The 11,798-nt window shown below is 50.5% G+C and overlaps 1 protein-coding gene across 2 annotated transcripts in view; it reads left to right on the forward strand.

Moving 5' to 3' along the window:
• LOC132455014 (thioredoxin reductase 1, cytoplasmic-like) overlaps positions 1–4,013 on the forward strand; it is a 12,736-nt gene extending 8,723 nt beyond the window's left edge. For both annotated transcript variants that reach the window (XM_060048706.1, XM_060048704.1), the window contains 3 exons: positions 1–32; positions 1,382–1,516; positions 2,888–4,013. The exon at positions 1–32 is cut by the window's left edge and continues 64 nt beyond it. In XM_060048706.1, the coding sequence (XP_059904689.1) occupies positions 1–32; positions 1,382–1,516; positions 2,888–2,953 (233 nt within the window). In that variant the 3' untranslated portion in view covers positions 2,954–4,013. The remainder of the gene's footprint in view (positions 33–1,381; positions 1,517–2,887) is intronic.
• The last annotated feature ends 7,785 nt before the right edge of the window (positions 4,014–11,798 follow it).

Raw genomic sequence — 11,798 nt, forward strand, 5'->3', positions numbered from 1 at the left:
ACGTCAAAGTCATCTGTCACGTTCCTGACCAGGTACTGGTTTGGTCACGTGACCTCAAGCTCGGAGAGAAAAGGCCAGGTGGGCTTCCTCAGTGTGTGGAGAGGATGCAGCAAACACGTTAAACAAGAAGTCATATTTTAAAGTTGAACTCCTAATGCAATGTGCAAGGAGCATGGCGCTGTCTTGAGCGTGCAGTAACGTGTGGTGAGAGACAGAAGCACTGCAGTGGAAGGAGCAGAATCCCAGTGATGAGAGTGAGTGGGTGCATAATAGCCCTCCTACCAGCATAACGTTGATAATCCTCCCATTATCATATTCTACACCCAAAGCTATGGCCCCAGAATACATGAATGTTGAATGGGTCTCCCCAGCAGAGATAAGCTGTGCTGAGAGAGACACACAGACAGACAGACACAAAGAGTCAGACACACAGACCGACAGACAGTCATACAGACAGACAGACACATAGAGTCAGACAGACAGACACAAAGAGTCAGACACACAGACCGACAGACAGTCATACAGACACATAGAGTCAGACAGAGAGACAGACACAGACACAGAGACAGACAGACACAAAGAGTCAAGACACACAGACAGACAGACAGACAGACAGACAGACACAAAGAGTCAGACACACAGACAGACAGACACAAAGAGTCAGACCCACAGACGGACAGACAGTCATACAGACAGACAGACACATAGAGTCAGACAGACAGACACAAAGAGTCAGACACACAGACAGATAGACAGACAGACAGACAGACAGACAGACAGACAGACAGACAGACAGACCGACAGACACGCAGACAGACAGACAGACAGACAGACAGACACAGACGGACACACACAGACAGACAGACAGACAGACAGACAGACAGACAGACAGACAGACAGACAGACACGCAGACAGACACAGACAGACAGACAGACAGACAGACAGACAGACAGACAGACAGACAGACAGACAGACACGCAGACAGACAGACAGACACAGACAGACAGACAGACAGACAGACAGACAGACAGACACGCAGACAGACAGACAGACACAGACAGACACACAGACAGACACACAGACAGACAGACAGACAGACAGACAGACAGACAGACAGACAGACAGACCGACAGACACGCAGACAGACAGACAGACAGACAGACACAGACGGACACACACAGACAGACAGACAGACAGACAGACAGACAGACACGCAGACAGACAGACAGACACAGACAGACACACAGACAGACAGACAGACAGACAGACAGACAGACAGACAGACACAGACAGCGACCCACACACACAGACACAGACGCATAGAGCGGCGGACCCAGTGGTCCGGCGAGGTGACGTCCCCTGGCACACTGCCGTCCCCAGGAGCGCGTGGTGGGCCTCCACCTCATGGGTCCGCACGCCGGGGACATCGTCCAGGGCTTCAGCGCCGCCATGACCTGCGGCCTCACCAAGAGACAGCTGGACGCCACGGCGGGCCTGCAGCCCACGGCCGCACAGGTGGGGGGCCGCACCCGTCGGACTCTCTCTCTCTCTGTCTGTCTCTCTGTCTCTCTCTCTGTCTGTCTCTCTGACTCCCTCTCTCTCTCTCTCTCCCTTCTCTCTCTCTCTCTGTCTCGGACTCTCTCTGGCTGACTCAGTGTCTCTTCTGTCTGTCTCTTGGACTCTCTCTCTGTCTGTCTGTCTCTCTGTCTCTCTCTCTCTCTCTCTCTCTGACTCTCTCTGTCTGTCTCTCTGACTCCCTCTCTCTCTCTCTCTCTCCCTTCTCTCTCTCTCTCTCTCTCTCTCTCTCTCTCTCTCTCTCTCTCTCTCTCTCTCTCTCTCTGACTCTCTCTCTCTGTCAATCTGTCTCACTCACATGTTGTCTCTCCCTCTGTTGGTCTCTGTCGGTCTCCCTCTACCACCGTCTCTCCCTTCGTCTCTATCTTTCTGTCCGTCTTTCTCTTCCCCATTCTCTCTGTCTCTCTTGTTCTCTCTCTGTCTCCCCCCCCTGCTGTTCTCTCTTTCTTTGTACCTCTTTATTTATCACCCTCTCATCCTATCTCTCTATATCCCTCCGTCTCAGCTCGGTTACAAAATGGCCGTCCGAATGTCTTCTCGGTCATCGCCCTCCCTCCTTCTTCATTCATATTCATCCACTCGTTATTCATGACTCCTCATAAATTGAGACGCATTGGCGAGAGCTCTTAAATATCTAAAACTGTTTTAAATATCTAAAACCGCTTTGAATAACCTAAAACCAGTTGAAATCTCACTGCCCCCTGTCTCCCCTGCTGAGATTGTGTGATGAGCTTTTCCTCTTCTAATGGTCCCAGTTCCCTGAATTATTCACGTTAAATATGATATCGCCCGTGATCGGCTCCGTTTCATGCGTCTTTAAGGCTGCCAGCAGGGCGGAGATTCCCTATAAAGCTTTAGAACTTTGTTCTGACGTAGCGGCAATGGAGTGTTCAGGGAAGCAGCAATGGGAGATTAGTGATTGGCTACTTTGGTGGTCTGTCTGTCTGTCTGTCTGTCTGTCTGTCTGTCTGTCTGTCTGTCTGTCTGTCTAAAGAACGATGTATCTATCTATGTATCTATCTATCTATCTATGTATCTATCTATCTATCTATCTATCTATCTATCTATCTATCTATCTATCTATCTATCTATCTATCTATCTATCTATCTATCTATCTATCCGTCTATAAATCAATGTATTTTTCAATCTATCCATCTGTTTTTCCATCTAGACGGATTGATAATATACCTCCCTGTGTGTGTGTGTGTGTGTATGTGTGTGTGTGTGTGTGTGTGTGTGTGTGTGTGTGTGTGTGTACATGTGTGTGTGTGTGTGTGTGTGTGTGCGTGTGTGTTTGTGTGTGTGTCCAGGTTCTGACCAGTCTCACGGTGACCCAACGCGAGTCTGAAGCCATGATGGTCCGGGGAAACTGCTGAGGTTAAGCCCGCCCCTGCTGTCAATCACCGTTGTTCCCGGCGACCGGTGAGGGCTGCAGGGAGCTGATTGGCCCGTGGCGTGACCAGCGGCAGACTGGCAGCCAGCCAGCCAATGAAGTCCTTGCGTTAAACCTTATCGAAAGGTGGGCGGGGCCTGATAACCTGCCGCTGATCATGTTTTTGAGGCGATAACATGAGTCGTCCTCATTAATATTATTGATAACAGATTATTGATCGTGGACTATTGATTAATGTTGATTAATGATTGATTATTGATCAATAATTGTGATTGGCATTTTTGCTGAACAACAGCTTAAAGGTAAGGTAGGTACGATTTAAAAAAAGAAAGAAAAAGGGAACTGCTCCATTGTGGTTGGCTGCCCTGGCCTCTGTATGAGGCAATGTAGATCTTGGACCGCTCCTAGTTCCTTTCTGACCAATCACGGCGTCTCTTCCCTTATTGGGTCGGGAATCCATCCTGCCGGTCAATCACAGGTGCGTGAAATGCGCCACTCCCACAGCGAATCAGAGGGAGGGAGGGAGCAGAGAGGGGAGGGGCCATTATTTTTGCTTCTTGAGTTTCCAAACTCTCTTCACAACTCTTGTATCGTACCTACAGCTTTGTCAGGAGAGGGGAACACTACCCATGAGGCCTTTCTCCGTGCTACTGCCTCTGATTCGAGGGCCATTACAGGAGGTGCTCGGCTTATATCTGCGGGCTCCAGGCGAGCCGGTCTTTAGTCTCTGCTGGGGCGCGATAAGGCGTCGTGCGGCGACGTGAAACGTGCGTTTCCTGGCGCTGTCGTCGCTAAAAGCCTTAATTGGATGTAATGAACGAGCAGTGGAGTGAGGCGGTACTCAAATTAATCACATTAATCAGCCAGAGTGTCGTGCTGCTCGCAGACGGAGCCTTTACTGAAAACATGAATTACAAGACTCTCTCTCTCTCTCTCTCGCTCTCTGTGTCTCTCGCTCGTTTAAATTGAGTTTTGTTTCCTTTATTGACCCGACAAACATACAAAATACAATAAACTCATATTTTTTGTATCATAGAATTTGATTTGTTTCTCTGTGTTTTTTTTGTCTCTCTGTATTTGTGTGTGTGTGTGTGTGTGTGTGTGTGTGTGTGTGTGTCATTAGAAATGACTTTCCTCTGTAGATGTAGAATAATTCTTTACCATCTCTATAGACAATTATGACTTTACTATGTTGATGCTCAGTATGAGATACAGAGGTATAAAAGATACACATTAATTAGAAAAGGTTGGGTATAAAAATGTGAACTGATAAAATTGAGTCAAATTTGTACGCATTAGTGCAACAGCCACTTGACTTCTATATGTTTTTGTGAATGTGCGTTGGGTAATGGTAAACATCACTTTCACAAACAGAACGGCTCGCTAATGTGGGGGAAGGTTTGCGTTCTGCCGTAGGCCAGGGTCCAGATGAGGACGGCGTTCTGGTCTACTGTCTCCCTCTGTCTCTCTGTGACTCTCTCTCTCTCTCTCTCTCTCTCTCTCTCTCTCTCTCTCTCTCTCTCTCTCTCTCTCTCTCTCTCTCTCTCTCTCTCTCTCTCTCTCTCTCTCCAGCTGTCTCTCTCTCTCTAGCTGTCTCTCTCTCTATTTCTCTCTCTCTAGCCGTTTGTTGTTCTTCAACTCTATATTCACTGGAACACATCGAGTCAAAATGTTTCAGAGTTTGGGAGTTTTCTTAAAGAATACTGCTGCACTCGCACGCACACACGTACATGCAAGCACACACCCACAAACAAGCACAAGCACATGCACACACAGCAACCCACCCACAAACATATATTTGCACACACACTAACACACACACAGAAAACCACCATGCACTCACACACAAACACATACTTGCACGCACACAAACACACACCCACACAAGCATGGAATGAGGATAGTATGCAGTTACTTCCTGTACAAGGGCGTAAGTTGTTATTCTGTGTGTGTTTGTGCATGTGTTTATGTGTTTGTGTTCACGCCTGCGCACGCATGCGTGTGTGTGCGAATGAGTGTGAGTTCGATGCTAATTATTCTGCTTCACTCCATACTCACTTCACTACATACAACACAACAACAACACAATCAGATGCAAATTCCATAAATTGACCTTCCGACCATGTGTCTCTCCGGCAGACCAGTGCTTGTTAGCGAGACGGACGCATTAATGAGGAAAAGTGAGCCTAACTTTTCCAAATACCCAGCCAGTGGGCGCTGCATTACCGTCAGTAGGACTTCGTCTGATCACAGCCCGCTACCTGTCTGTGACTTTGAGTACAAGGTGAAGACGTCATATAGGCGGAGGGCTATCACCTCCCGCTGCTGTGAGATAATCAATTAACGTGTGAGTGTAACGCTGCAGTACGCGGTGCGGCCGGTAGGGCGCGCTGTGGCTGCGTAGCACGGCGACACAATGTATTTCATTTGGACTTCTAGTTTGGCCAAAGGCGCCTTAAGGAAAGACTGCTATGATTAAAAATAGGAACCAATAAGATCAAAGTAACAAAGTATTATTACAGAAAGTCGCCAACTGGAAGGCAAACTCGAATAAATACTAATGTTGCCGGTAAATTAGGCTACTATGTATGAGTCAAATGTATCCTAGTAACTCTGTTGAAATCCTACCCATGGAAAATGAATGTTTTCCTCTTTATTGGATGTCTGGTTTCAGCCTCGCAGTAAACCGCTACTGTACGTGACGTGTATACGGGCGAGCCCATTCCTTCACCGAGACGGGGACCCCCCTACAGCTCGGAGCGGAAAACGGGAATGGTTCAGTCCGGGGCGAGCGCATCGGGCTCACTGACCGGCGGACAGAACCGCCGCGCGCCTCCTCTCATCAGCACCACCGCTCGAGCCTCGCGACCCGCCGGCCTCCGTCGCCCGGCAACCAGTGCCGTTCACCGTTAACCGTTTACCGTTAACCGGCCCGTTCCGCTCGCCATGAAACAAACTTTCACCGAGCTGATGAGGATGAGCAGGATATGCCGGATGGTCCTCGCCACTTGTTTCGGATCTTTTATCCTCGTCGTCTTTTATTTCCAAAGTATGTTCCAGCCAGGTAGGAGCGCTCTACTTTCTCCTCGTTGTGTGAAGCCAGTAGACTCATAACGTGTGTGTGTGTGTGTGTGTGTGTGTGTGTGTGTGTGTGTGTGTGTGTGTGTGTGTGTGTGTGTGTGTGTGTGTGTGTGTGTGTGTGTGTGTGACTGTGTGTGTGTGTGTGTGTGTGTGTGTGTGTGTGTGTGTGTGTGTACTATATGTGTGTGTGTGTGTGTGTGTGTGTGTGTGTGTGTGTGTGTGTGTGTGTGTGTGTGTGTGTGTGTGTGTGTGTGTGTGTGTGTGTGTGTGTACTATATATGTGTGTGTGTGTGTGTGTGTGTGTGTGTGTGTGTGTGTGTGTGTGTGTGTGTGTGTGAGAGGGCGTAATCCATTCCCGTTTGGTCAATACCGCGTCTCTTTAAACGCGAATCTGCTCCTCATCTGTCGGGAACATAAGGAGGAGGCGGCGGACTCCTTTGTTTTGGTCGCCGGGGGGGAGAGAGTCCTTCATGTGGGGTGGCGGGGGGGGAGTTCATGTCCGCTGAGGAAGTCTCGGCTCTCCTCCTGAGACAGAGCGTGGAAGCGTTAAAGCGTTAAAGCGTTTGGTTCCTGGGGGAACGTGGCGCCTCGGCGATGGCATTCGTTTGCCCTGCGCTCCTTGCGCGCGCGCGGCTCACCTTTCTACAGTAGGGCGCGCGTGCGCGCGAGATGGAAGGGGCCTAGCAGCACGCATGCCCGCACCCCTACTGTACACACGCGCGGGTGCGCGCGCGAGTTCAAAGGACCTCGCGCCGAACGTGGGAAAGAAAAGAGCAACACATGTGAACGAGCGACAACAGGTTCTCTTGCCGACGGAAGGAAGGAAGGAAGCGCTCTTCTTCCTGTGGGGTCGGACGCCAGCCTGCATCCGGTCCCAGTGGAGCGCGCCTCATACATGATGAGAGGCGCGGAGTGAAAGCGAGGGGATCACGTGATCACGTGTCAAGGCTTGACCGGTGTTGTTATGATGGTTGTGGTTCCATCTCTCTGTAGGAGACGCGGCCGCTACACCGGGTTGGTGACGCGCACGTGACGCATGGCGCGAGAGGTATAGGTGGTCCCACGGTTCAGCTGGAGAGAGACAACGGCCCCGCCGCTCTCCGAGGAGACGGAACCCCGCGGGGTGATGTGGTGATTAGTATGAGGATGAGGATGTTGCTGGAGTGCGGAGCAAACGGGTGACCGGGTGGAAATGTGTGAGCTACGGGCTGCGCGTGAGTCACCGCTGCTACCGTCAGCGGTTCCCTCCACGCGGGGCTCTGAACAGACACGTAGGCCCGCTCGGACCAGACCCGGGCTACTGCTCGGTTCGACGCCACATCGGGAGCCCGCCGCGGGCCCGGACGTCTGTACTACCGGCGTCCGCAGACGCGTAAAATCGCACGAGGCGTATTAAGTAGCCGTTGTGTTCGTCTCTGCGTGATGACAGGGCGCCTCGAGGACGGTTAAGAGAGCTTATGAAACGAGAGGAGTTGTACTTAGATGATGATGATGATGGTGTGTGTGTGTGTGTGTGTGTGTGTGTGTGTGTGTGTGTGTGTGTGTGTGTGTGTGTGTGTGTGTGGTTGTACTTCTGTGTGTGTGTGTGTGTGTGTGTGTGTGTGACTTAGATGATCATGATGGCGTTACGGTGTGTGTATGTATTCTGACTTAGAGGTATTTTTAGAGGATGTTCGTGAGAAACCAACAATCAGGCGTTTAGCCTCCCCTCGTGTCTTGAGTTTTTCCTCCTCTGACTGGAACGCACGGCGCACAGCGTTGCCCTGGTTACGGTAGACTAGGGGGTTCCCTGGCGCTTGAATGTCTCACCTCTCCCGCTGGCGTCCTGGGGTCACGACCCCTTGTTGAGGAGAAGGGTGGGGAAGGGATTTGGGGGTCAAGGGTCAAAATGGCTTGTTGGCGTTTATGCAGTGACAGGACACACACCCCCTTCCCCCATTCCCATCCCCAACCGTGAATCGCCTGAGCATATTCCCTGAGTCTGCCCAATGGAGGGTCACGCTCTCAACCCCTCAGAGTCCCTCACTTCAACGTGACGTCTATTTCGAGCTCCATGTCGTTGAACATAGACGTTGGTGGTGAGAGCTGGTGTGCAGAGCGCTGGATTATACACTCCGCGGTTCGGGGTACTCGCAGTTCACATTCAAATAGAAACGATTGAAAAATGAAGACATCGTTAGGGGGCTGATTCGCGGCCTCTGAATCGTGAACTTGCCCGTCGTTGATTTCTGCTCTCTTGCATCACGCTTCACTTCAATGGCGCCGCCGCCGGTCCCCTCTGCTGATTGGTTTAGAGAGGCGGATTGGTTCTATAGGTCGCTGGGATGCTCAGCTCTCACGCATACCCGCACACACACGCGCACACGCACGCAGGCATGTACGCACACACACACACACACACACACACACACACACACACATCACACGCCTGCCCACATACACACATCACAGGCATATGCACGCACACGCACACACAACTGCACATGCGTGCACACAAGCACCTATCAATCGCACAGCGGCACACACACACACACACACACACACACACACACAGATACATACGCAAGCAAGCACGCAGGCACACACACACACACGTGATGTAAACAGACCGTGCGTGTGCGTTCAGCCATCGATCCTGCCCGCTAGCTGTGTTGTCGTGACGACGTGTGTTTAGTATCAGCACGGTCATGGCAGGGGGGGGGGGGGGGTGACCTTCCATCGACGGTCGTCTCTCCTGATTGGGTGACGGCTGGAGGTGGCCGGCCTCCTGTGAGTGACCGGTTGTGGTGATATTATTCTTGACAGTCTCTGGTGTCACCAGCTCACTCAGCTCGAGACACCAGCGCCTTGTTCCCTTTCCTGGAGAAATCGGAATTCCTCTATATAACTTATTCTCTTCTTCTTTTACTCCCTCTCTCTCTCTCTCTTTCTCTCTCTCTCTCTCTCTCTCTCTCTCTCTCTCTCTCTCTCTCTCTCTCTCTCTCTCTCCCTCGCTCTCTCTCGCTCTCTATCACTCTCTTTCTATGTCTGTCTGTTTATCTCGGCCTTTGTCTCTCTCTCTCTCATTCTCTCTCTGTCTCTCTCTCTCTTTCTCTCTCTCTCTCTCTCTTTCTCTCTCTCTCTCTCTCTCTCTCTCTCGCTCTCTCTTTCTCTCTCTCTCCCTCTCTCTCGCTCTCTATCACTCTCTCTTTCTATGTCTGTCTGTTTATCTCTGTCTTTGTCTCTCTCTCTCTCTTTCTCTCTCTCACTCTATCTCGCTCTCTATCGCTCTCTATCACTCTCTCTTTCTATGTCTGTCTGTTTATCTCTGTCTTTGTCTTTGTCTCTCTCTCTCTCTCTCTCTCTCTCTCTCTCTCTCTCTCTCTCTCTCTCTCTCTCTCTCTCTCAAGCTGAACCTGGTTGATTGTGAAATCACCCATTGTGCCGCTGCTGTAGATGCTGCTGCTGTTGATTAGGGAAGTAAGTCGCTTTTCCCGTCTACATAACAGCAGAACGGGAAAACAAATACAGCCCAGTAATTGGCCGCGCAGTGAGGGAAGACGAGATGAGGAAGACGTCTGGGAAGGGTACGACAGAGAGTCCGGAATGGAATTTCTTTCGTAAACTCTAATTCCGCACCGTCTTTGGTCGGGCCCGTCATTTCCACAGCGGCCGACGTTACGACCCCCTCGTACGATGCTGAGTCACTAGAGGGGGGGGGCAGGGAGTGGTTGGGGGGGGGGGGGGGTAATGGTGGGGGTGGGCTGACCTCTGACCCCTGACACTCACTCTTCCCCCTACTCCTCCCCTTCATGCTCCTGGCCGTCGATTCAGGCTGAGAGAACTGACTGATTCAACATTATAACCACCGCCATTTATCGTCCTTTCAACTATTGGACTACGTCTTTAATTCAATTCAATTCAAATGTAATCACAGGTACATTCTCAGAGGGCTTAACAGGCAATATATTAGGACCCTCAATAAATGATTGAATCAGATTGTTACATTTTGGGTTCAGGTACGACTGCCACTGTCTGCAGTCTTGAATCAGGTTTCCGATCGATAACGCCGTCCGGTCATCCGGACGCAAACCGCTCATCACAGCTGGAGGTCTGACTGCTGTTTCCGTCGGCGACTGGCCGCTCTTCTCTCGGCCCCGCGTCGCGTCCTCTGCTCCTCTCAGTGTCTTCTTGAGGAGGTGTGGACGCAGACCCCACGGCCCTCACCTCGTCACCTCCGTCTGGATCCAATCTCTGATTCAGATTTATTCTCCTCTCAGAGCAGCAGTTGGGCGTTCTCCATCTTCTCTAGAGGGACGCGCTGACCTGGGAGACTAATCAGAGGCCAGTGTGTGTGTGTCTGGGTGTGTTGGTGTGTGTGTGTCTAGGTGTGGGGTGTGTGTGTGTGTGTGTGTGGGGGCTCTCGTGTGTGAAGGAGGGATATTACATTAGACGTCACAGCTGTTTGGCAGTGATTGTTATTCATGTGTAACTATATCTTATGTTGCCGTTTGTGTGTGTGTTCGTGTGCGTGTATGTGTTTGTGTTGCTCTCAGAGAGACAGAGATAAAGTGTTTGTGCTTCAGCCTGTGAATGCTTGCCTGAGTGCATGTGTGCGTTTGTATATTTTGATTGGACCCATTTACATCACTGCTGCAGAGTTCTTTGTGTTTCTTTCTGCATCGGATTCTAGGTTGGTGTGTGTGTGTGTGTCGTCTGTGTGTGTGTGTGTGTGCGAGGCGTGCGTGCATATGTCTGTGTGTGTGCATGTGTGTGTGTGAGTGTTTGTGTTGGGTGTTTTTATTAGGACGTCCCAGCTGTTACGCTGTTTGTTTGTTATTCAATTTATTCCTCATCCCCAGTCATTGTCCTGAGCTTGCTTCAATATGTGTGTGTGTGTGTGTGTGTGTGTGTGTGTGTGTGTGTGTGTGTGTGTGTGTGTGTGTGTGTGTGTGTGTGTGTGTGTGTGTGTGTGTGTGTGTGTGTGTGAGAGAGAGTGCAGAGTACATCCTGTTGGTAGAGTCAGAGGGGTCATTTGTTTTCCTGTAGAGAACTTCAAACACCCAGAGACTTGTGATGCTGATGTCTGTGTGTGTGTGTGTGTGTGTGTGTGTGTGTGTGTGTGTGTGTGTGTGTGTGTGTGTGTGTGTGTCTGTTAGTGTGTGTCTGTTTGTTAGTGGACGTGTTTTATGAGAGGAGTTTGGGATTCCCCTATAAACCTGTGTGTGTGTGTGTGTGTGTGTGTGTGTGTGTGTGTGTGTGTGTGTGTGTGTGTGTGTGTGTGTTGTGTGTGTGTGTGTGTGGTTGTGTGTGTGTGGTGTGTGTGTGTGTCAGTTACTGTCTGGTCGCTCTATAGCCCCTTAGGCTAATGCTGGGACTATGAATAACACACACGCACCCACACACAAGACCACCAACCATTAGGTTGTTAACAGAGATAATTCCACATTACAACACACAGGCTTTCTTTCTAGACTACAGTCAGACACTGTAAGACGGAGAGACACTGTAAGACGGAGAGAGAGAGAGAGAGAGAGAGAGAGAAGAGCGAGGAGGGAGAGAGAGAGAGAGAGAGAGAGAGAGAGAGAGAGAGAGAGAGAGAGAGAGAGAGAGAGAGAGAGAGAGAGAGAGAGGGGGAGAGGAGAGGGAGAGAGACAGAGAGAGAGAGACACAGAGAGACAGAGAGAGAGAGAGAGAGGAGAGAGAGAGAGAGAGAGAGAGGGATAGTCTCATTCTCATTTCTTCCTGTGACTAGACTACACACACAC

Source organism: Gadus macrocephalus, chromosome 4, assembly GCF_031168955.1.
Source record: "Gadus macrocephalus chromosome 4, ASM3116895v1".
Lineage (NCBI taxonomy): Eukaryota > Metazoa > Chordata > Actinopteri > Gadiformes > Gadidae > Gadus > Gadus macrocephalus.